Here is a 23,017-nt window from a genome sequence, read left to right on the forward strand (position 1 = left end):
ATTGCTCATCGTACAGAGAGATCATTTGAACGAAAAGGATCAGCTGCATAGGTTGATTCAGGATGAACCCAACTAGGTCAGATTATGGAATTCGATTCAAAATGGCAATCTTCAGCAGTAAAGCAAAGGATCATTGGTGAATCCTGTAGCATAGCCTGGTCCTCAACATGGAATCACACTACAATGCCGCAGTGAAAAATTGCTCACCTGAGAAAATCTGCTGATACTGAAAACCCAAAGTAATACACACCCTGAAGGATGAAAGAGATAAAGGGCTAAAGAAGAGGGAATCTGATAGGAAAGGGAAAGGGAAGGAGCACCAGAGGGAGGTAAACATCTCTTCTTCAGTTGTCCATCGAAATCCGATGACGACGTCCACTCCTTTAACAGTAAGATCTTTGTTGACGATACAGTCCTATCCTGGACCCACAAGCTCTATTGCAGGTGGGACATGTAAATGTGGTAGTGGTGACAACCATGGCTGCATTTCTCTTAGCTCTCTTCTGCTATCTTCTGGTTGCTCTTTCCATCTTCAGAATACGAACCCGGTCCCTACACAGCTGTCGCCAAGTGGTATGGTCAGCAGCAACCTCCTCCAGGTCCTTGGGTCTGATATTGCACTTCCTTAAAGCATTCTTCATCTGATCCTTATAGCGCTTCTTCGGCCTTCCAGCTGAGCGTCGACCACGATGTAGCTGACCGTATAACACTCTGCGGGGCAGCTGGCATGGGGGCATCCTTATCACGTGCCCCAGCCACTGCAGCTGACGCTGGGTGATCATGGCCTCAATACTTCGCAGTTGGTCTTCACAAGTATTTCAGTGTGAGGCACCCGCTCACGCCAGGCAATTCCCAGGATGCGCTGGAGGCAGTTTCTGTGGAAGCGCTCCAAGGACTTGATGTGACGGCTGTAGGTTACCCAAGCTTCACAGCTATAAAGGACGGTGGTGACATAGATTGCTTGGTATACGGCGACCTTTGTGGAGGGACGAAGGCTCCTGTTCTGAAAGACTCTTTGCCGAAGTCTCCCAAAGGCAGCTGATGCCTGTTTAATGTGGCTCTGGATGTTGTTGTCAATGCCGCCATCCTCAGAGAGAATGCTCCCCAGATATTTGAAAGATGGCACTACTGACAGCTTTTCATCACCAACAGTGAAGGCAGGTAGAGTGGGTGGGACACTGGTACTCCATTGGCAAACCACTTCTGTCTTGGTGTGTGAAGCTTCTGGTGCAGTAGTGAAAAGAAGGAGCCGAGTGTGTAAGCCTCCTCCTGCCAGTACACAGCCTCTCCACCACCAAGACTCCTGCAGTGCCTCCTTGGGGCCACACATGGAAACTGGGTATCTTATGGTCCCAGGCCAAACTACAGGGGATCTCGGAGCAGCAGTGGGCCCCAGAGACGTGGCGTGCAGGCCCACCTCTGTGTGGACACGCCCTGCCGCCCATCAACCACTGTCCCAGCTATGGGCAAAGAGCCCCACTGCCTTGTGATAAGTCCGTTGAGGTAAACATAGAAACATAGAAAACCGATGCACAATACAGGCCCTTCGGCCCACAAAGCGGTGCTGAACATGTCCTTAGAAATTACCTAGGGTTACCCATAACCCTCTACTTTTCTAAGCTCCATGTACCTATCCAACAGCCTCTTAAAAGACCCTATCGTATCCGCCTCCACCACCGTCGCTGGCAGCCCATTCCACGCACTCACCACTCTCTGCGTAAAAAACTTACCCCTGACATCTCCTCTGTACCTACTTCCAAGCACCTTAAAACTGTGCCCTCTTGTGCTAGCCATTTCAGCCCTGGGATAAAGCCTCTGACTACCCACACGATCAATGCCTCTCATTATCTTGCACACTTCTATCAGATCACCTCTCATCCTCCATTGGAGAATGATTAGGAATAAAGGCGGATTAGGAGAAAAGGCCAAGATCACTCAGCGTATTCTCATAAGGCATGCTCCCCAATCCAGACAACATTCTTGAAAATCTTCCCTGCACCCTTTCTGTGGTTTCCACATCCTTCCTGTAGTGAGGCGACCAGAACTGAGCACAGTACTCCAAGTGGAGTCTGACCAGGGTCCTATATAGCTGCAACATTACCTCTCGGCTCCTAAACTTAATCCCACGATTGATGAAGGCCAATGCACCGTATGGCTTCTTAACCATACAGTCAACCTGCGCAGCAGCTTTGAGTGTCCTGTGCACTCGGACCCCAAGATCCCTCTGATCCTCCACACTGCCAAGAGTCTTACCATTAATACTATATCCTGCCATATTTGAACCACCTCACACTTATCTGGGTTGAACTCCATCTGCCACTTCTCAGCCCAGTTTTGCATCCTTTCAATGTCCCACTGTAACCTCTGACAGCCTTCCACACTATCCACAACACCTCCAACCTTTGTGTCATCAACATATTTACTAACCCATCCCTCCACTTTATCACCCAAGTCATTTATAAAAATCACAAAGAGTCGGGGTCCCAGAACAGATCCCTGAGGGACATCACTGGTCACCGACCTCCATGCAGAATATGACCCGTCTACAACCACTCTTTGCCTTCTGTGGGCAAGTCAGTTCTGGATCCACAAAGCAATGTCCCCTTGGATCCCATGCCTCCTTGACTTCTCAATAAGCCTTGCATGGGGTACCTTGTCAAATGCCTTGCTGAAATCCATATACACTACATCTACTGCTTTACCTTTGTCAATGTGTTTAGTCACATCCTCAAAAAATTCAATCAGGCTCGTAAGGCACAACCTGCCTTTGACAAAGCCATGCTGACTATTCCTAATTATATCATACCTCTCCAAATGTTCATAAATCCTGCCTCTCAGGATCTTCTCCATCAACTTACCAACCACTGAAGTAAGACTCACTGGTCTATAATTTCCTGAGCTATCTCTACTCCCTTTCTTGAATAAGGGAACAACATCCACAACCCTCCAATCCTCTGGAACATCTCCCATCCCCATTGATGATGCAAAGATCATCGCCAGAGGCTCAGCAATCTCCTCCCTTGCCTCCCATAGTAGCCTGGGGTACATCTCATCTGGTCCCGGCAACTTATCTAACTTGATGCCTTCCAAAAGCTCCAGCACATCCTCTTTCATAATATCTACATGCTCAAGCTTTTCAGTCCGCCGTTAAGTCATCCCTACAATCGCCAAGATCCTATTCCGCAGTGAATACTGAAGCAAAGTATTGATTAAGTACCTCTGTTATCTCCTCCAGTTCAATACACACTTTTCCACTGTCACACTTGATTGGTCCCATTCTCTCATGTCTTATCTTCTTGCTCTTCACATACTTGTAGAATGCCTTGGGGTTTTCCTTAATCCTGCTTACCAAGGCCTTCTCATGGCCCCTTCTGGATCTTCTCATTTCATTCTTAAGCTCCATCCTGCTAGCCTTATAATCTTCTAGATACCTATCATTACCTAGTCTTTTGAACCTTTTGTAAGTTCTTTTCTTCTTTTCTGGATTTACAACAGCCTTTGTACACCACAGTTCCTGTACCCTACCATCCTTTCCCTGTCTGATTGGAACGTACCTATGCAGAACTCCACGCAAATATCCCCTCAACATTTGCCACATTTCTTCCATATGTTTCCCTGAGAACATCCGTTCCCAATTTATGCTTCCAAGTTCCTGCCTGATAGCCTCATATTTCCCCTTACTCCAATTAAACGTTTCCCTAACTTATCTGTTCCTATCCCTCTCCAATGCCATGGTAAAGGAGATAGAATTGTGATCACTATCTCCAAAATGCTCTCCCACTGAGAGACCTGACACCTGACCAGGTTCATTTCCCAATACCAGATCAAGTATAGGCTCTTCTCTTGTAGGCTTATCTACCTATTGTGTCAAGAAACCTTCCTGAACACACCTAACAAACTCCACCCCATCTAAACCCCTCACTCTAGGGAGATGCCAATTGATATTTGGGAAATTAAAATCTCCCACCATGACAACCCTGTTATTATTACACCTTTCCAGAATCTGTCTCCCTATCTGCTCCTCAATGTCCCTGTTACTATTGGGTGATGGGCATGCAAGGAAATAAGCTGAGAGAGGGAAACAGGAATGGTGAATGAGATTGGGGGTGGGGGGTAATAGCCAAAATAGGAAGTTCAAGAAATCAATGTTCATGCCATCAGGTTGGAGGCTACCCAGACAGAATATAAGGTGTTGCTCCTCCAACCTGAGTGTGGCCTTATCTTGACAGTAGAGGAAGCCATTGACTGACATGTTGAAAAAATGCTGCATGGCTGAGACACCGGACCCTAGTGGACAACACAGGCTCTACGGTCCTGTGTCCACTTTCAAGAGGCAGACCACTGGGCTCTGTAATTCGCTCTTCTTTTGCTTGTAACATATTAGTGGTATTCACACCAATGCATTTTACGTTCTTTCTCCACCACCCCACCAAAAAAAAACCAAAATCGATAAATTATCACAGGCTGATCACAGCAATCATCAGCTACAGTTTGTAAGCACTAATTAGATAAGGCAGGGCTGAAGTTAATTAAAACATATAGCACGTTCCCATTGCGTGACATCAAACCTGTAAATCTCAGCGCTCTGCCGTAGCGTGCTAATGACAGGGAGTCTTGCACCTTCCAATGATTCCCCTGGCCGTGCACAGAACAGAGCAGGATGGAGATACCAACACTGATAGAAAAAGTGACAGAACAAGACAGATAGGAGGATGGAGAGCACATGGAAGAGAACACAGAAGAGAATGAGAAGGAAACCATAAAAACAAGTTGAGAATTATGCAAGGGGCAAGGCAGGGGGTACAGAAAGAAAATCTCAGCGTGTGGATACTTGCAAATGAGGGGCAAAAAGACATAGAAAAGGAGGGCCATAGGATGAAGTCAATGGCAAAGAATAAAGACACCACCAATACACATCTGCTCAAGAGTACTTGATTGCTTTTTCCTGCAAGTTTTTTTGTTCCTGCCTATTTCAAAGCTTAACTTCTCCTCTTTGGCCTGAAAAATACTGCCACACACCATGATGTAAGCAAAATCGGCAAGGAGTGAGAGGAGGTCTCTACTAATATAAAACATTTAACCATATGCCCACACAGTTTCCCCTCAAAGGAAAGGCAAATAACCAAGCAGGTTTTCATTTCCCTACAATTTAGGAACTTTCAGGCCTCCTGGGTCCTCATATTGATCCCATTAAAGGGTTTAATTCTGCAATGAAAATTAAAAATGTGTACAGAGTGTAATTTTGAAATCAGCAAACAGAAATGAAGAGAGAAGAGGGGCAGTTACCCATAAGCCCAGTGACTGAACTGGAGCTTTGGGACCCCAAAGACAGCTCCCATCCCACCCTATCCACTGGAGAAGTTATGAGCTGGTTAACAAGAGCAAGTAGATCGATATTGTACATTGAAGACAGAGTGTGAATGGATCACATATGTACAGACATGTTAATTAAGTTTTAAAATTTGTTCCTCCTCTACAATATGGAAAAGTATTCACAATCTAATTTCAAAGTAAATTATTAAAGTACACATATATCAACATACACTACTGGCATTCATCGGCTTGAGGTATTCACAGTAGAACAAAGAAATTCAGTAGAATCATTGTCAAACTACACACCAAGACTGACAAACAACCAATGTGCAAATATAACAAGGAAGTGGGTAAATAATACTGAGACTATGAGTTGTAAAGTCCTTGAAAGTGAGTCCATAAGTTGTGGAGTCAGTTCAATGTTGACTTGAATGATGTTATCCCGCCGGTTCAGGAGCTGGCTGGCTGGAGAGTAATAACTGTTCCTGAACCTGGAAATGTGGCTCCAGTACCTCCTTCCCAATGGCAGCAGCGAGAGCACAGCCTGGATGGCGGGGGTCCTTGGTGATGGAATGCTGCTTCCGTGTCGCAGCGCTCCTTGTAGATTTGCCCAGTTCCTTCAAAGTGAGTGGAATTTACTCTGCAGCAACACACACACACACACACACACACACAAAATGCTGGAGGAACTCAGCAGGCCAGGCAGCACCAATGGAAAAAAAAGTACAGTTGATGTTTCGGACCAAAACCCTTCAGCGGGACTGGAGAAAAAAAAGACAAGGAGTTGTTTTAAAAGATGGGGGAAGGGGAGAAAGAAATACAAGGTGATTGGTGAAGCTGGGAGGGGGAGGGGTGAAGTAAAGATCTGGGAAGTTGATTGGTGAAAAAGATATAGGACTGGAAAAATCTAATAGGAGAGGACAGAAGGACATGGAAGAAAGAAAAAAGGGGAAGGAGCACCAGAGGAAGGCCATCTCCCCATCTCTATTCCATCAAGCACATCTTCCCCACCCCCCCCCCCAGCTTTCTGCTTTCCACAGGGATGCTCTCTACACGACTCCCTTGTCCATTCGTCCCTCTCCACTGATCTCCCTCCTGGCACTTATCCTTGCAAGCGGACAAGTGCTACACCTTCCCCTACACCTCCTCCCTCACTACCATTCAGGGCCCGAAACAGTCCTTCCAGGTGAGGCGACACTTCACCTGTGAGTCCATTGGGATCATATACTGCGCGCAGTGCTCCCACTGTGGCCTCCTGCATATCGGCGAGACCTGATGTAGACTGGGAGGCTGCTTCACCGAGCACCTACGCTCCATCTGCCAGAAGAAACGGGATCTCCCAGTGGCCACCCATTTTAATTCCACTTCCCATTCCCATTCTGATACGTCAATCCATGGCCTCCCCTACTGTCGCGATGAGGCCACAGTCAGGTTGGAGGAACAACATCTTATATTTCATCTGCGTAGCCTCCAAACTGATGGCATGAACCTCGAACTTCTAGCAAGATCCCCTCCCCCACATCATTCCCCATCCGTTTCCCCTCTCTCACCTTATCTCCTTGCCCATCCATCACCTCCTTCTGCTGCTCCTCCCCGCTTTCCTTACTTCCACAACCTTCTGTCCTCTTCTATCAAACTCCCCCTTCTCCAGCCCTGTATCTTTTTCACCAATCAACTTCCCAGCTCTTTACTTCATCCCTCTCCCTCCCAGTCTCACCTATCACCTTGTGTTGCTCTCTCCCCTCCCCCCAACCATTAAAATCAACTCTATCTTTTTTTTCCTCCAGTCCTGCTGAAAAGTCTTGGCCCGAAACGTCGACTGTACTTTTTTCATTGATGCTGCCTGGCCTGCTGAGTTCCTCCAGCATTTTGTGTGTGTTGCTCGGATTTCTAGCATCTACAGATTTTGTCTTGTTTGGTATTTACTCCGAATCACCTGTCATCTTGTTTTCACTCTGAAGTAACTTCTTACCAAGTTTTTACATTTGAAGCCTGTTTTCACATGTGAACAGATCTATAATTCCAGCTGATTCTCTGTTGAGTGCAATTGTCCAGCATTCCTATTTTCTCCTTCACATTTTTTAGAAAGTGTGTGGCAAAAAGTCAGCAAACAGCACTAGACAACACATGCTCCAGGCAGCAGGAAGGGCACAGCATAAAAGGGGTTAACTCACTGGCTCTCTGCGTTCAATGTCTGCTGGGCTGTGGGAAAAGGTTCTTTTGGCTGAAGCTAACACTGGAGTTTTCCCAGAGGGCAGAAAGTCTGGACTTGCTTCCAGGCTCAATAACCCTTTGTGTCATAGATTAGAGTTGGAAGGAATTAGAAACCTTTGAGGTTAAACATTTGATCACGGCAATTCCTTCACTGGTCCCATTTGCTCAGAGACAAAACCACTCTGGCAGTCAAACCAACAATACAATTAATCAGCTTTATTCTCCGAAGGCTTCATTTATCTTAGCTGATGAATGCATTCCAAACGGAGCTGGTTTAAGCTTTCTGTGGATAATCTTTCCCAAGTTTCAGCTAGCATTCCCTTCCCCCACGACGCAGTCAGGAGCCTTTAGGCAGTGTTAGCCTCAGCATTTTCAGCTTCTGTTGTTTGGAGGAAGATTGGTCACACTTTCTCCTGCTGGGTGTTCATTGTCAGCCTTCAGTTACCAGCATAAAAGGGAGAAAACAGCAAACTAAACATCAGAAACAACATTCATAACCTCTGCATTGTTGATGCAAAGGCTGGATACATTAAAGATGCAACCTCCTTCAGCACTAGTGTAAAGACCCTCACCTTCACACTAGAAAACCTACCGGAGTGAACTACAAGAGCAGCAGGTCCCACAAACCTGTAACCTGTTTCATTGTTCCAGAGACATTCCTCTGGGCACTTGGCATTAAGAACAAAAGCAAAGGATGTCTGCCTTTTCATCCAGTCCATCGGCTGCAAGTATGGGTGGGCTTGTCTCCTTCCCTCTCGCCCAGCCCCTTTAGACTTGCACGCCAACTCTGTCCCAACACAATTATAACCACCTGACAATGTGTCCTGACGAAGGGTCTCAGCCCGAAACGTCGACTGTACCTCTTCCTAGAGATGCTTCCTGGCCTGCTGCGTTCACCAGCAACTTTGATGTGTGTTGCCTGGAAGATTGCCCAGTTACATTCAGTCCACATCCAATCTGACTGACTACTGCTCAATCAAATCTACCCTCAAGTATCACTAATTCACCACAATACCCCTGCTCACCATTTCTAGGCTGAACTTGATCAGGACCTCTTCAAACACAGATCGAATTCAGAGATGAGGTGGGAGTGACTGCCCTTGGCACAACATTTGACCATGTGTGGCATCAAAGTGGACCAGCAAAACTGAAATCAATGAGCTATAAGTGAGCTAGAGGTACACCTCGAGTAAAAATGAAAGTGGGATTGTGGAAGTTGAAGCATCCTAGACCTACGACACGACTGCAGGACTGCAGTCCCAGGCCCATCTTCAATGACCATACTCTGTCAAACAGTCAGAAGTGAGGAGGTTCACTGATAATTGCATGACGTTCAATTCCAATCACAACTCTACAGCAAATGAAGCAGCCCATGGACCAATATCTGCCGAGGACCCGGATACTCAGTGATGAGCTGCAAGTAACATATGCACCACCAAGTTTCAGGCATTGCACATCTCTAACAAGACAGTTCAGTGGCTTTACTGCCACAGGGTCCCTTCCAATGTCATGGGGCTCACAGTGAACCAGAAACTTCACCACCACAACCCATGGATTCACTTTCACGGTCTCTACAACTCGTGTTCTCACTATTATTTATTTGTAATTTCACATTGCATTCTTACAGTATATGCACTTTGGTTGTTGGTCCATCGTTGTGTGCAGTTTTTCATTGATTGTCATGTTTCTTTGTATCTATTGTAAATGCCTGCAAGAAAATGCATCTCAGGGTAGTGTATGGCGACATCTACGTACTTCGATAATAAATTTACTTAGACTTAGAATTTCAATACCATCTATCACCCCTGAACTGACTGATCAGCCCATTCTCCAGCACCAAGTTTGAAGTCCTTAAGGTCATGGTTTTTCAAGTACATATCCAGGTCCTGTTTAAATGTGGGGAGGGTTTCTGCCTTCACCACCACTCTGGGCAATGAGTCCCAGACCTTTACGAACCTCTGTATGAAAAAGCTTTTCCTTAATCTCCCTTCCAATTCTTCTGCAGAATAAAGAAATACCTGCTTCTGAGAAAGATCCCAAATTGAATGCACTTCCAGGGAGTAATAGTAAACTCCCAAAGCCTGGTGCAAGAGCTGCTGGAAGATTCTAACCAGTTTTGTCTTTTAAAGTGTCAGAATTGACATGAAATTAGAAAAGTTAAACTGGTTGTGTAGCAGCAGTCTTGCCTTACTGTGGTAAAAGTCACACCACGTGGCAGAGATCTCCAGCTCCATTCTAAAGCACATTAAGGTGATGCCAAGTGTAGCTGTGGGGTCTGTTGCTCCCAGTAAGGAGTGAAAGACCCCACAGCCTCACATGGCACCACATTATGACACGATCTGAAAGTTGTACATTGATGCTTCTCATCAGGGTTCAACTTTCAACTTGTGTCACTGCCAGGCAACCAATCATGGAACTTGCTGGGTACAACTTCGCTGCCATGTTTCCTATGTTAAAGCAACGACAGCACTTCAAAAGTACTTCATTAGCTGTAGAACATTATTTTATATACTAGGATAATACAAGACATTAAATTCAAATCTCTTCTTCCAACAAAATAATTAACTATCATGACACCAATAGGACAGCCAGTAACGAATCCTACAGTATGTCTCATTAACTAGATATGAAGCATAGGTGATTCTTGAACAGGAGGCTAGCCCAACGAACAGTTCCTTCATCTCCCCCTCACTTCCCTCCGTCTGACCTGTTTGATGAAAGCAGTGGAGATCATATCCCAGGAGATGATGCCATGGTCCATAAGCTCCAGGAAGGCTGTCAGTGTGAAGGCCAGCATTTCCCCAAAACTGCAAGGAAACATGCACAGATAGGTCAAATATCACACACAAAAATCCAGTAGGGTGCAGTATCCCTTGACGTTTTGCATTGGTGAATGAAAGCAACATCAGTAATCACACCATCCTGTGTGGAAATCAGACAACCTTCACCAATCTGTGGACCCTCCCAAAAACTGAAATGTAAAAATGCAATATCCAGCAGAGATACCAATCCAGATAGGTAAGACCTGTGTTAGTCAGATACTACATTAGCCAACCTCAGTCATGGTCTACAATGTGATGGAGTGAGGCAGAGGTTTTAGCATTTTGGTGGATGGGAGTGGAGTGCAGGTGTAGCCTGTTCTGCCATTTTGCAAGTTTGTAGCAGATTCTCCACCTTAAACACCAACTTGCTGGGCTATTCCCAGACCCCTTGACTCCTCAAAAGTTAAGAAATCTATCAGCTTCAGTTCTGTATGAGCTCAGTGACTGAGCTTCCACAACTTCTGCCAGGAGAGAATTCCAAAAATTTACCATCTCGTGCTGTAAATAGCTTATCACTTATTCTAAGACTGTGATTCCAAGTTCTAGACTCCTCAGTCAGGGGAAATTTTCTCTCTCTAATCAGTCTGTCGAGCCCAGCAAGAATTTTGTACATTTCAATGAGATTGTTCATTCTCCTATAATGCCTCACCAGCTTGATCTCTCCCCATAAAGCAGACCTGCCATCCCTACAGCTTGTCTAGAGACTCTTTTCCACACTTCCTCCATTGCAGGTCTATCCTCTTTTTCAGGTTAAGGAGACAAAAGTAAATTAGTTAAGGTGGCCGAGTCCAATTCACTAACAACGAACAACTCTCCACGGTCAGCAGGTACAGAGAGATCAGCTTCTCTTTAGGTAGAAAGCTTGCATGTCTGTGGTGACAAGAAGATTGGGAATGAAAGTCAGGCGTTCTGCTCCGTCAATCAATTCAACTGTGGCTCATTCGCCCCTCAGTACCATATCCTTCAAAGTATCCATCACTCATCAGTCTTGGAAGTTCCAATTCATTCCCCAGATACTTGGTTGGTGGGGTGGGGTGCATTGGGAGAGATCTTCATTACTTTCTCCACTCTCCCTTTGGGCTTGATCTCTCCTTACAGGAAATAATTTCCCCATTTCTACCAAATTTTGAACAACCTGGCCAAATCACCCTTCAATTCGTTAACCCAATGACTAATTAGAAATCATTGAGCTCAGCTCTGATGGATCACTAATGTTTATTGGGCTGTTCACAGCATCCAATTTGCCTGCTGTTAGAAAGCCACTTGATTGCAAACTGCTCGTCTTGGAGATCGACATTATGAAGTCAGGGATGCAAAGGAGCGCAGTGACTCAGGTTCAATGCTGGCTGCGTGAAGTTTGCACATCCTCTGGGTGCTCCCATTTCCTCCCACATCCCAAAGAGGTTCAGGTTTTAGGGTAATTTGGCGCTATAAGTTGACCCTTGTGTAAGTGGGTGCTAGAATCCAGGAAGAGTTGATGTGCGGGGAATAAATTGGGATTAAAATAAAAAGGTACGCGGTGGTCACCACAGACTCAATGGGTTGAAGGGCCTGTTTTCATGCTGTACCACTCCATGATGCCATCACAGCCAAACAGATTGTACATAATACAGTAATGTCCAATCAACAGCTAACTTGAGAATACGCTGCCCAGCCAATGCTCAACCTGCTCAATTACCTATGTAATACGCCAGTTTGAATGCTCATGAAAGAAACAAGATGATCTCATGTTACTGACGACCTTTTCAGATAATTAAAGGCAATACAGCCACAAGGAACGCCCTAGGGTCTGGACAGGAAAATTAACCAACAACCAAGACCAGTCGGCAGGGGATGATCAGGTCCATTACACTTCAAGATGGCGTGAAGGAGGTCTGATTTACCAGGGGACATGACTGTTAATGTCACACTGCTTAACATGGCAATGGCTACCAATTACCTATAAAGCAACACAACTCAGTTTAATGTTGGCACAAGTGGTTATCCAATGAGGATGAAGCAATCAGCCAAGCATGTCTCGATAGCATCAAGAGCATCATTTACCTGAATTTATCCAGCAAGTTGCTTGAAGTGATGGACAAAGGAGGTAAATGAGGATATTTGATATTAGAACAGGGCAGAAAGGAGAAACAGGCAATTCATCCACAAATCAAAAACTATACTGCTTCTCTAAAGATCTAGCCACTATTGTCATGGTTAACATGGCATGGCTTTCCTGCATTTTGCAATATTTTTCACAGTACATTATAGAGTATCAACTCTCTACCCATGACCGAGTTGTCACAGTAAGCATGGCGTGAAGGGACGATGATGCATGTTCTGTGTCATGGCTCTCTTCATTATCAGAGAGAAGACTGAGGTAGAGCAAGCCCATAACCCAAGATGTACAAAACTTCCCAAGCACGTCATCCCAAGATGGATCTGCTCAGAGTTCACGCTTCAAAGATTGTTAATGAGTATGACTGTGAACATCAGATTCAGGTAGCAACTGTGGGAAGCTGGCCTGCTATCGGAAAGCATTGGGTTGATTAACAAAACTGTCAGTGATTTCAGTTAATGCGTGAAAGCCGTTGAATGATGTACACGATTCAGCATGCTGGTTTAAAACGGTCAGGAAGCTGGGTACTGCGATGCAAGAAGGGCCATTACAGGGCAAAGGCAAAGCAAGGTTTTCCTTGACAATCAACTATGCAGACTCAAAGGGCTGATTAGCCTAATTCAGCTCCTATGTCTTTTTGGCTTGACAGGCAATGAGCACAAAAACTAGCTGATGTGTGCTCTCTACGGTGACTCAAGGCACTGAGGTCTGTGGCATAATGGAGAGAAAAGATGGCCTGACATGCTACCATACCCATTTGATACCATGGACTTGTACAGTGCAACAGAACATATTCCACAGCCTCTGCTCTTTCAAGGAGGTAATGATTAGCCTCTGAGTTACATTGTTCCAGATACCCCAGAGTTCCATTCATTCTTTGGTATTTACCCTTTTCCCTTTTGAAAATTACTGCTGAATCATAGTCTAATACCCCTTTCAGACAAAACCTTGCAAATTATAAGAACACACCATGGCACTTCAATTTGTGTAATTTCCTGAGTCTCTTTCATTTGTCAATAATTTCAAATCTGTATCGTGTGGTTACAAGTCCATACTTCAATCAAGTTTATTGTCATATAACTACATGTATATAACATACATAATGCATATAGAAACAAAATCAAAGCATTTTTCTTATTAACTACAATTTCTCCATCTAACATCTTCCCTCAGATGCCTCTGAATGAAGAAAGTTCACCAACTTCTCCAAATAACTGGTCCACCCACTGAAACGTCTACTTCACAAATACCAAGTTAAAGAAAAACTAGGAACTCACTTGGTTCCACTCTCCACCAGCAACATCAGGATAAAAATCCCCTCCATGTTGATAAATTCAGTGGCAAAAGTGGCATCAGCTGACAGCTTGGCCAGTTCCTTCAGAGCATCGAGCCTCGAGTCCAGGCACGAGGACTGGATCCTCTCCAGCAGCTGGCGGGCCGCTCGGTTCTGCAAACAACAGCAAGGTTAGGGTTTTGCACAATCCCCAAAGAGCCCATTAGTCGCAGTTTACTACATCAAATTCGGCAAAAATAAAATATCAACCATGCACCCCCACAGAAGCCTACCTGATTGTTCTGCCCCTTCAATGAGACATGAACTAAAAGTGGGACACAAGACCCCTCAAGCCTATCCACTTAATGGCCAACCCGGCTGTAACCTGAGCTCTGTATTCTTACCTGCTGTAACCTCTCATCCCCTTGCTTATTAAAAGCTTCTCCCTCAAAAATATTCTAAAGCTCTGCTTCCACCACCTTTCAGGAAGAGAGTACTGAAGACACTTGAGCCGGAAATATTTTTGCTTCATCTATCCAAATGAGTGATCCCTTATTTTTAACCAGCGTTTCCTAGTACAAGTAGAAATATCCTCCCCACATCTTCTTCATCAAGACTCCTCGAAATCTTTTACACCTTATTCAAATAGCACTCACTCTTCTCAACCACAGCGGGTATGTCTGGCCTGTCTGGTCTCTTCTTAAAAGGTAACCTGCCCATTCTCTGTATTAGTCTGGTAAATTGCAGAACTGCTGCTTTTGAGTCAATGTCCTCCCTTAAATAAGGAAGCCAATACTCTACGCAGTGCTGCAGATATGGTCTCACCAATACCATACGTAAATGAAGCCTCATCTCCTTGCTTTTTTATTCAGTTTTTCTTGCACTGAAAAACATTGTTACCTTTCTTAATTATTTATGGTACCTGCATGCCAATTCTTTTTAAATCATGCACTAGGAGACCCAGATCTCTCAGCATATCGAGCTCTGCAACCTCTTACCATCTACACAAGATAATATAAAGAGCCTCAGCATCTCTACTTGCTCAGGAGGCTAAAGAAATTTGGCATGTCCCGTTTGACCCTCTCCAATTTTTATTGACGCAGCAGAGAAAGCATCCTATCCGGATGCATTGTGGCTTGGTATGGTAACTGCTCTGCCCGAGACCACGAGAATCTGTAGAGAGTTGTGGACACAGCTCAGTCTGTCACAGGAACCAGCCTCCCCCCCCCCCCACTCCTCCATGGGCTCTGTCTACCCCTCATTGCCTCGGTAAAGCAGCCAACATAATCAGAGCCACCACACACCCTTGACATTCCCTCTTTTCTCCCCTCCCATCTGGCAGAAAATATCCGAGACTGAAAGCCCATACCACCAGTCTCGTGGACAGCTTCCATCCAGCCGTTATAAAACTATTGAACAGTCCCTGACTATAAGATGAACTCTTGACCTCCATCTACCTTGTTAAGGCTTTGTACTTTATTGTCTGATTGCATGGTAACTATAACACTTCAGTCTGTATTCTGTTGCTGTTTTCCCCTGTGATCATTTCATGCCATCAGTATTACTTCAACGTACTGATGCAATTAAATGATCTTTATGGATGGCATGCTATAGGTTCTTTACTGTGTGTGACAATAATAAACCAATTTATATTTTTATACAAAAAATGAGCAGAATGTAGAATTTCACATGTTCCCATATTACATGCCGTTTAGTCTGGACTTCACCACCCACACAACAAGCCACGCAAACAGTTGTATTATCTCTTCCTGTCCTTGCCAACTCTGCCCTTGAGGAAGCAAACCAACTGATTCCTTCCAATCTGCAAGCTTAAGGTCTCATTCTCATTGGCCTTCACCCACAAGTCCCTACTGTTACTAACAGACTCTTGAATGATGTGCAGTGACAATCGCAGCCACATCTAATCCTGTCCTCACATGGTCTGTCAACAAGAATAGATTCTGGCAACATTTCAGCTGCTCCATCTATAATCTGTCCCTTCAACACAGGCACAATGTACAATACTGAACTTGTTCCTTAATCTTTTGACGGCTTCAGCCTTCCAGAAGTGACACGTCACCTTCAATTTGATTCTCATGAACAAAGGGTGTAGTTTTACCCAGTTTCCAACATCATCGCTGACTTGATAAATCTAATTTGGAATCACAATTACTTGAAAAAAATCTTCAAAAAGCTTGCCAACAGTGGAACCAAAGTACAAATCCCTTTCCAAGCCAAGTTACCCGGGAACAAAGACAAAGCATCTGGGAATGCATGGGCCTCATTTAAATGATACTTGAGGCCCAACATCAAATGTGCTTCAAGACCATTGTCGCTAGACTGATGTGACCCTCAACTGCCCCTCAGTGTTGCCAGCTCCGATCAGCTGAGTCTTCAGCACCACAAATACTCACCGGAGAGATGGCCAGCCGCAGAATTGTCCCATTTTTGATTTCATTACGAGTCTAGAGAAGATGAGAGACAGAAAAAAAGGGAATCGCAAGAATTTAGAAATTACAGCAATTAATTTTTATTTTGTTTCCTGAAGAAGATTGACGATCAGATTTGGGAGCAACTCAAGAAAAAGTCGGATGCTACATCAAAGTAACAGTGGGAGTCTTCCATTCATTGCTGAAGTAATGATCGTAACCAAGAAAATTAAGCAGAAGGGACGATGTAAAGTTGTGCAGATGGAGATGTCAGGATACTGACCTTCTCAGTGATATACAGCTGAGTCCCGTCAGCATAACGCAGTGTGTAGTATTCCGGGTTGGGCAAGGACCACCTGCAAACAAAAACAAACCACATCACAGGAGAGACACCTCCTTCTGCTGAATCAATAACCGTGACCATCACAATAATTCCCATCAAAGGAATAAGCAGCAGTAACACATGAATTAGTTAACAATAACAGTAATCACAAGTTTGATTACTTAATAATCTATTACTATCTGATAATGTAATCAATAACTGTAAACATCAGTGCATAATAATCAGGAGCATTGGAGAAGGAGTGCCCAGCCTGTCTCTAGTACTCAATAAATATGGATGGAGAGTTCTTGCCACCAACCAGACTTGAACATTGATTATTCTGACAACATTCAAACAAACCCAGCGTGAAAATGGAGACACGTGACTGCAGATATTGAAAGTCTGAAGCAACAAACAATTTGCTGGAGGAACTCAGCACCTATAGGGGTAAATGAATAGGTGACATTTTGCATCAAGTCCCTTCATCAGGACTGGAGAGAAAGAGGGGTGACAGCTGATACAAAAAGTTGGAGGACGGGGTGGAGCAAGAGGTGGCGGCTTATTGGTCGATCCAGATGAGGGACGATGTCAGAAGCTGAGAGGTGATAAGAGAGTGGGAATGGCTTCCAGAAGCTGAGAGGTGATAGGTGGAAGTGACAAGCAGACGGAAGAGGATGGAGTCTGGAGGAGAGGATGGTGGGGCATTGAATAAAGGGATAAAAATGAGGAGGGGAACATGTTTGGGTGATGAGGGTTGGGAGAGGAAAGAGGTAGGGTAATGCTGTGAGAATAAAGGAGAAAGGGACTTTGGGGGAGTAGCAAAATGGATTTATAAGGAAATGTCCTGCATTTTCAGGCTCCCAACATCTCCTCCAAGGCAATCAACTTCATGGATAATCTCAAACAAACTGTAATGATTACTCAGCCTCTCCTTTCCCATCACTCCTCTAGCCCCACTTCTCCATTGCTCCACAACGTCCCCCGGGTAACAGACCAGATAAAAACACAGGCACACATTGGTCTACAGTGAAACTAGATCTTGTGTTCCCCAGCTTCTTATGTCCTCTTAATTAAGCTGCTTTCAACCTTAAACTCTAGAATGTCTCTTCACCTCTTTCCTTCTTCAATCCATTTCTTGCTTTATAATTTTTATTTATTTTTTATTTAAGTGCAATTGTGTACAATAGCCAGATCAGAATGCTGATCAAGTCAACTAGTTCTCAAAGAGAACTCTGATAGGCCAATCAGATAGTTCATTGCTGCTCAACGATAGTAAGTACGTGGGACAGGCACAAGGGTCACTAGCCCCTGTACTCCAGAAACACACTTGAGCATATCGGCGGAGGTATATGCTATGCATGACCTGATCTGAAAGCATCATATTGACTCATAACAGATCGCGTTCACAGTGGAACAGCTTGGTCAAGGATGGGGTGATCAGCACTGATGGACAAATTATACCTCCACTACACCAATAGCCATTTTTGTCCCTATTATGCAACAATAAATAGATGCTTGTATAAGCTACACACACACACACACACACACACACACACAAAATGTTGGAGGAACTCAGCCCAAAACATCGACTATGCACTTTTTCTATAGATGCTACCTGGCCTGCTGAGTTCCTCCAACATTTTGTATGTGTTGCTCGGATTTCTAGCATCTGCAGACTTTCTCTTGCTTGTATAAGCTGGTCCTTTTGATATAATCGCAACAAAGTTAGCATGATAATCGATGATTCTGCCAGTCTTAGATAACCAGCTCTGCAGAAAGTTCAACTAGTTGCTCAAACTCAACCATTAGGGTCTGAAGCTTGGGGATCAGATGATTGCTGCATGACTGACAGGAAGGAGAAAGTTTCTGGGAAAGGTTTAGGACATTATTACGGAATGGCCATCCAGCAGGATAGGAAGCAACGTTGCAGAATTCTTGGTGAGTTTCACCTTGGCAAAAAGATGTTTAGCTCACTGCAAACAGGGGTAACAAAAGCCCTGGACAATGCATTTTGGGACATCTCCACGGCTGTGTTAGGCTGCAAGCTGCAGTGACCATTGGAGATTCAATACACAGACAGTACAACTACCAGTATAGCACACATTATATTGCTGGTGCTAGGGTAAAGGAAATCATTGAGGGCAGAAAGTTTTTACTGGGCGGGGGAGGGAAGCAGGGATAGCCAAGTCATTGTCCCTTCCTTACAGCAAAATGGTGCATGGACCAAGTCTTGATGAGAAGGCAGAAGAGTTTCAGAAGATAGTTTCTAGTGAAGAAAACTTAAGTTAAGTGCTCAATGATGAAAATTGGTAAACAACAGGTATTCTGCAGATGCTGGAAATTCAAGCAACACACATCAAAGTTGCTGGTGAACACAGCAGGCCAGGCAGCATCTCTAGGAAGAGGTACAGTCGACATTTCAGGCCGAGACCCTTCGTCAGGACTAACTGAAGGAAGAGTGAGTAAGGGATTTGAAAGTTGGAGGGGGAGGGGGAGATCCAAGATGATAGGAGAAGACAGGAGGGGGAGGGATAGAGCCAAGAGCTGGACAGGTGATAGGCAAAAGGGGATACGAGAGGATCATGGGACAGGAGGTCCGGGAAGAAAGACGGGGGGGGGGGACCCAGAGGATGGGCAAGTATATTCAGAGGGACAGAGGGAGAAAAAGGAGAGTGAGAGAAAGAATGTGTGCATAAAAATGAGTAGCAGATGGGGTACGAGGGGGAGGTGGGACCTTAGCGGAAGTTAGAGAAGTCGATGTTCATGCCATCAGGTTGGAGACTACCCAGATGGAATATAAGGTGTTGTTCCTCCAACCTGAGTGTGGCTTCATCTTTACAGTAGAGGAGGCCGTGGATGGACATGTCAGAATGGGAATGGGATGTGGAATTAAAATGTGTGGCCACTGGGAGATCCTGCTTTCTCTGGCAGACAGAGCGTAGATGTTCAGCAAAGCGGTCTCCCGATCTGCGTCGGGTCTCGCCAATATATAAAAGGCCACACCGGGAGCACCGGACGCAGTATATCACCCCAGTCGACTCACAGGTGAAGTGTTGCCTCACTTGGAAGGACTGTTTGGGGCCCTGAATGGTGGTAAGGGAGGAAGTGTAAGGGCATGTGTAGCACTTGTTCCGCTTACACGGATAAGTGCCAGGAGGGAGATCAGTGGGGAGGGATGGGGGGGGGACGAATGGACAAGGGAGTTGTGTAGGGAGCAATCCCTGCGGAATGCAGAGAGAGGGGGGGGAGGGAAAGATGTGCTTAGTGGTGGGATCCCGTTGGAGGTGGTGGAAGTTACAGAGAATAATATGTTGGACCCGGAGGCTGGTGGGGTGGTAGGTGAGGACAAGGGGAACCCTATTCCTAGTGGGGTGGCGAGAAGATGGAGTGAGAGCAGATGTACGTGAAATGGGGGAGATGCGTTTAAGAACAGAGTTGATAGTGGAGGAAGGGAAGCCCCTTTCTTTAAAAAAGGAAGACATCTCCCTCGTCCTAGAATGAAAAGCCTCATCCTGAGAGCAGATGCGGCGGAGACGGAGGAATTGCGAGAAGGGGATGGCGTTTTTGCAAGAGACAGGGTGAGAAGAGGAATAGTCCAGATAGCTGTGAGAGTCAGTAGGCTTATAGTAGACATCAGTGGATAAGCTGTCTCCAGAGACAGAGACAGAAAGATCTAGAAAGGGGAGGGAGGTGTCAGAAATGGACCAGGTAAACTTGAGGGCAGGGTGAAAGTTGGAGGCAAAGTTAATAAAGTCAACGAGTTCTGCATGCGTGCAGGAAGCAGCACCAATGCAGTCATCGATGTAGTGAAGGAAAAGTGGGGGACAGATACCAGAATAGGCACGGAACATAGATTGTTCCACAAACCCAACAAAAAGGCAGGCATAGGTAGGACCCATACGGGTGTCCATAGTTACATCTTTAGTTTGGAGGAAGTGGGAGGAGCCAAAGGAGAAATTATTAAGAGTAATTATTAAGAGTAAGGACTAATTCCGCTAGACGGAGCGGAGCAGAGAGCAGGGGAACTGATTAGGTCTGGAATCCAAAAAGAAGCATAGAGCTTTAAGACCTTCCTGATGGGGGATGGAAGTATATAAGGACTGGACATCCATGGTGAAAATAAAGCGGTGGGGGCCAGGGAACTTAAAATCATCGAAAAGTTTAAGAGCGTGAGAAGTGTCACGAACATAGGTCGGAAGGGATTGAACAAGGGGTGATAAAACAGTGTTGAGGTATGCAGAAATGAGTTCGGTGGGGCAGGAGCAAGCTGAGACAATAGGTCGGCCAGGACAGGCAGGTTTGTGGATCTTGGGTAGGAGGTAGAAACAGGAAGTGCGGGGTGCGGGAACTATAAGGTTGGTAGCAGTGGATGGGAGATCCCCTGAGCAGATAAAGTCAGTGATGGTGATGAAAATTGGTGTTGTTTTCATTTGAACAGTGGTTTGAGGAGATTTGGCAGATGTTCAAAATCATGAAAGGTTGTATTAGAGGTCGGTTTCAAGAGGACAAACAACAAAAGTATCAGCAGGAATGGTTAGGTACAAGGTGAAGCCACTCAAGGTCAGTTTTGAGACCACTGATTTTCACAGTATTTATTAATTAATTATATTTGGACATGGATTTGACAATTGCAACATTCCCAGACAGCAAAGAATTTGGAAGCACAGTCAGCAGTGAAGTGAATACCAACCCAAATAGTGGGATTGTTCTCCTTCCACCCCCGCCCCCAAGAAGGTGGATAGACATTGTAGAGGTGCTCAAAACTGTGAGGGATTCTGCTAGAGTAAGCAGAAAGAACTGCTTCCCTTGGTGGAAGGATCAATATCATGAGGCAGGTTTAATAGGACTGGCAACCGTATCAGAGGAAAGTGATTGATGTGTGGATCACACTAATAACCCTGGAGGCAGCCGATTTGGTAGTTGAATAAAAAAATATACAAGGGCAAGTGTTAGTATGTACTCTGAAGGCCGAATGGCTACCTGCAATGTTACCATTTTGTGATTTCAAGATGCTTTCAGGAAACATCTTGTCAAAATAACTGTCGAGTTCCAGAAGCCTACGAGGGTTGCTAAAGTAGAATCAGCTTCAGTTTTCAAAAGCAGAATTGAGTCAATACTAGAGGGGAAAACACACACACACACACACACACACACACACACACACACACACACGCACCATTCATTGCATAAAACAGTGGGATCTATTGGATAGTTCTACCAAGGATCCAGAATTAGCATGATAGAGTGAATGGCCTTCATGATATACTGCTCAAAGCAATTCCTGCACATTTGGATTATCCGCTTCTTGACAAGATATAGAATCTAAAATGTTCATTCTATCCCCCGCCTCCTACTTCCTATTCTTCGTCTTTAGTATATTGCTGGTCCTATCTTTGTTTTGTTTATCATTTTATCCTCTTACTCCAGTAGACCCTTTCTTCTTCCTCCAGCCCTCCATCGATTCTTGGCCCTCTCCCATCATCCATTTCACAGGTTGGCTCCCCATTATCAAGTTATTTTCTCCTTCTCTAAAGAATCCTCTGCAGGTTTGAGATCCCAGAGAAATTCACTAATGGATCTTCAGGAAGTGCAACAGAAAGAGTTATACAACCTGGAGTATATAGAGGGAGGATTTCTGCAGAGACACAATAATATTTAGTAATGCTCACCAGTCTCGATAAATGTACTTCCCACACACTGACTAGGGTTAAGGTTATGTTGAATAAACAAATGTAGACATTAGTGCTAAAGTTAATGACTGTGATTTTACAATTCCCATCCATCACTCAATCACTGAATGATTGCAAGCTGGAACAAATTTGCTTTGTATTAGTCTGGATGGTCTGGCTTTGACAGCAGCGGGCCATAAGGAACATGATTCCTTCCTGTGTGTGGTCTTCCCACACAGCGTTTTCTAAATTGCATGCAAAGTTGGCTGATTCAGTGAGTGTAGAGAGAAAATTCACATTAATGGGACTTGCAGCAGGTAAAACAGCAGCAGCTTTCATTCAAAGCCTACTTAATAAGGTAACGCCTCTGCAACCACATCTAGCGCTGTTATGGAGAGAGCGGATTCATTATAATACCGATTACTTCGGTCAATCTTCCATCTGACGGGCAAGAGAAGGGAGGAGAGACACCAAGACTCAGAGCATTAGAAGGACTAGATGACACTTGGTAACCAGGAAGTGATAGATGTTCTTTGAGTGGTTTCTTCTAAAATAATGGACAGACATGGATTTAAAGAAAGCTATTGCCAACCAGCAGGAAATACAAGTAAATGGCTTTGATCAAAATCACTCAACAGCCAGGTAAAGTGCTTTTCATTCGTGTGACTGGTTATGACTACCCATTTCCCAAATTTCTCCTTCTTCTCTTCCCTCTTGCACCCCAAACCATCCTTTCTCAGCTTCCTCTACACCAATCAGGCAAACTATCCAACTGTCTCTATGATTTTTTCTCTTCATCCTTAAACGTTGAGATACAATACCCCTGACAAAAAACTCACAGGCAACTGAGCTTAGATAAGAGACTACGCTATGAGTG

The 23,017-nt window shown here is 44.8% G+C and overlaps 1 protein-coding gene across 7 annotated transcripts in view; it reads right to left on the reverse strand.

Annotated features, from left to right (window-relative positions):
* Positions 1 to 23,017, reverse strand: part of LOC140185265 (engulfment and cell motility protein 2) — a 228,658-nt gene that overhangs the window by 79,368 nt on the left and 126,273 nt on the right. For all 7 annotated transcript variants that reach the window (XM_072238668.1, XM_072238665.1, XM_072238660.1 and 4 more), the window contains 4 exons: positions 16,433 to 16,505; positions 16,135 to 16,185; positions 13,725 to 13,894; positions 10,235 to 10,334 (listed from right to left, as the gene is read on the reverse strand). In XM_072238668.1, the coding sequence (XP_072094769.1) occupies positions 10,235 to 10,334; positions 13,725 to 13,894; positions 16,135 to 16,185; positions 16,433 to 16,505 (394 nt within the window). The remainder of the gene's footprint in view (positions 1 to 10,234; positions 10,335 to 13,724; positions 13,895 to 16,134; positions 16,186 to 16,432; positions 16,506 to 23,017) is intronic.

Source organism: Mobula birostris, chromosome 2, assembly GCF_030028105.1.
Source record: "Mobula birostris isolate sMobBir1 chromosome 2, sMobBir1.hap1, whole genome shotgun sequence".
Lineage (NCBI taxonomy): Eukaryota > Metazoa > Chordata > Chondrichthyes > Myliobatiformes > Myliobatidae > Mobula > Mobula birostris.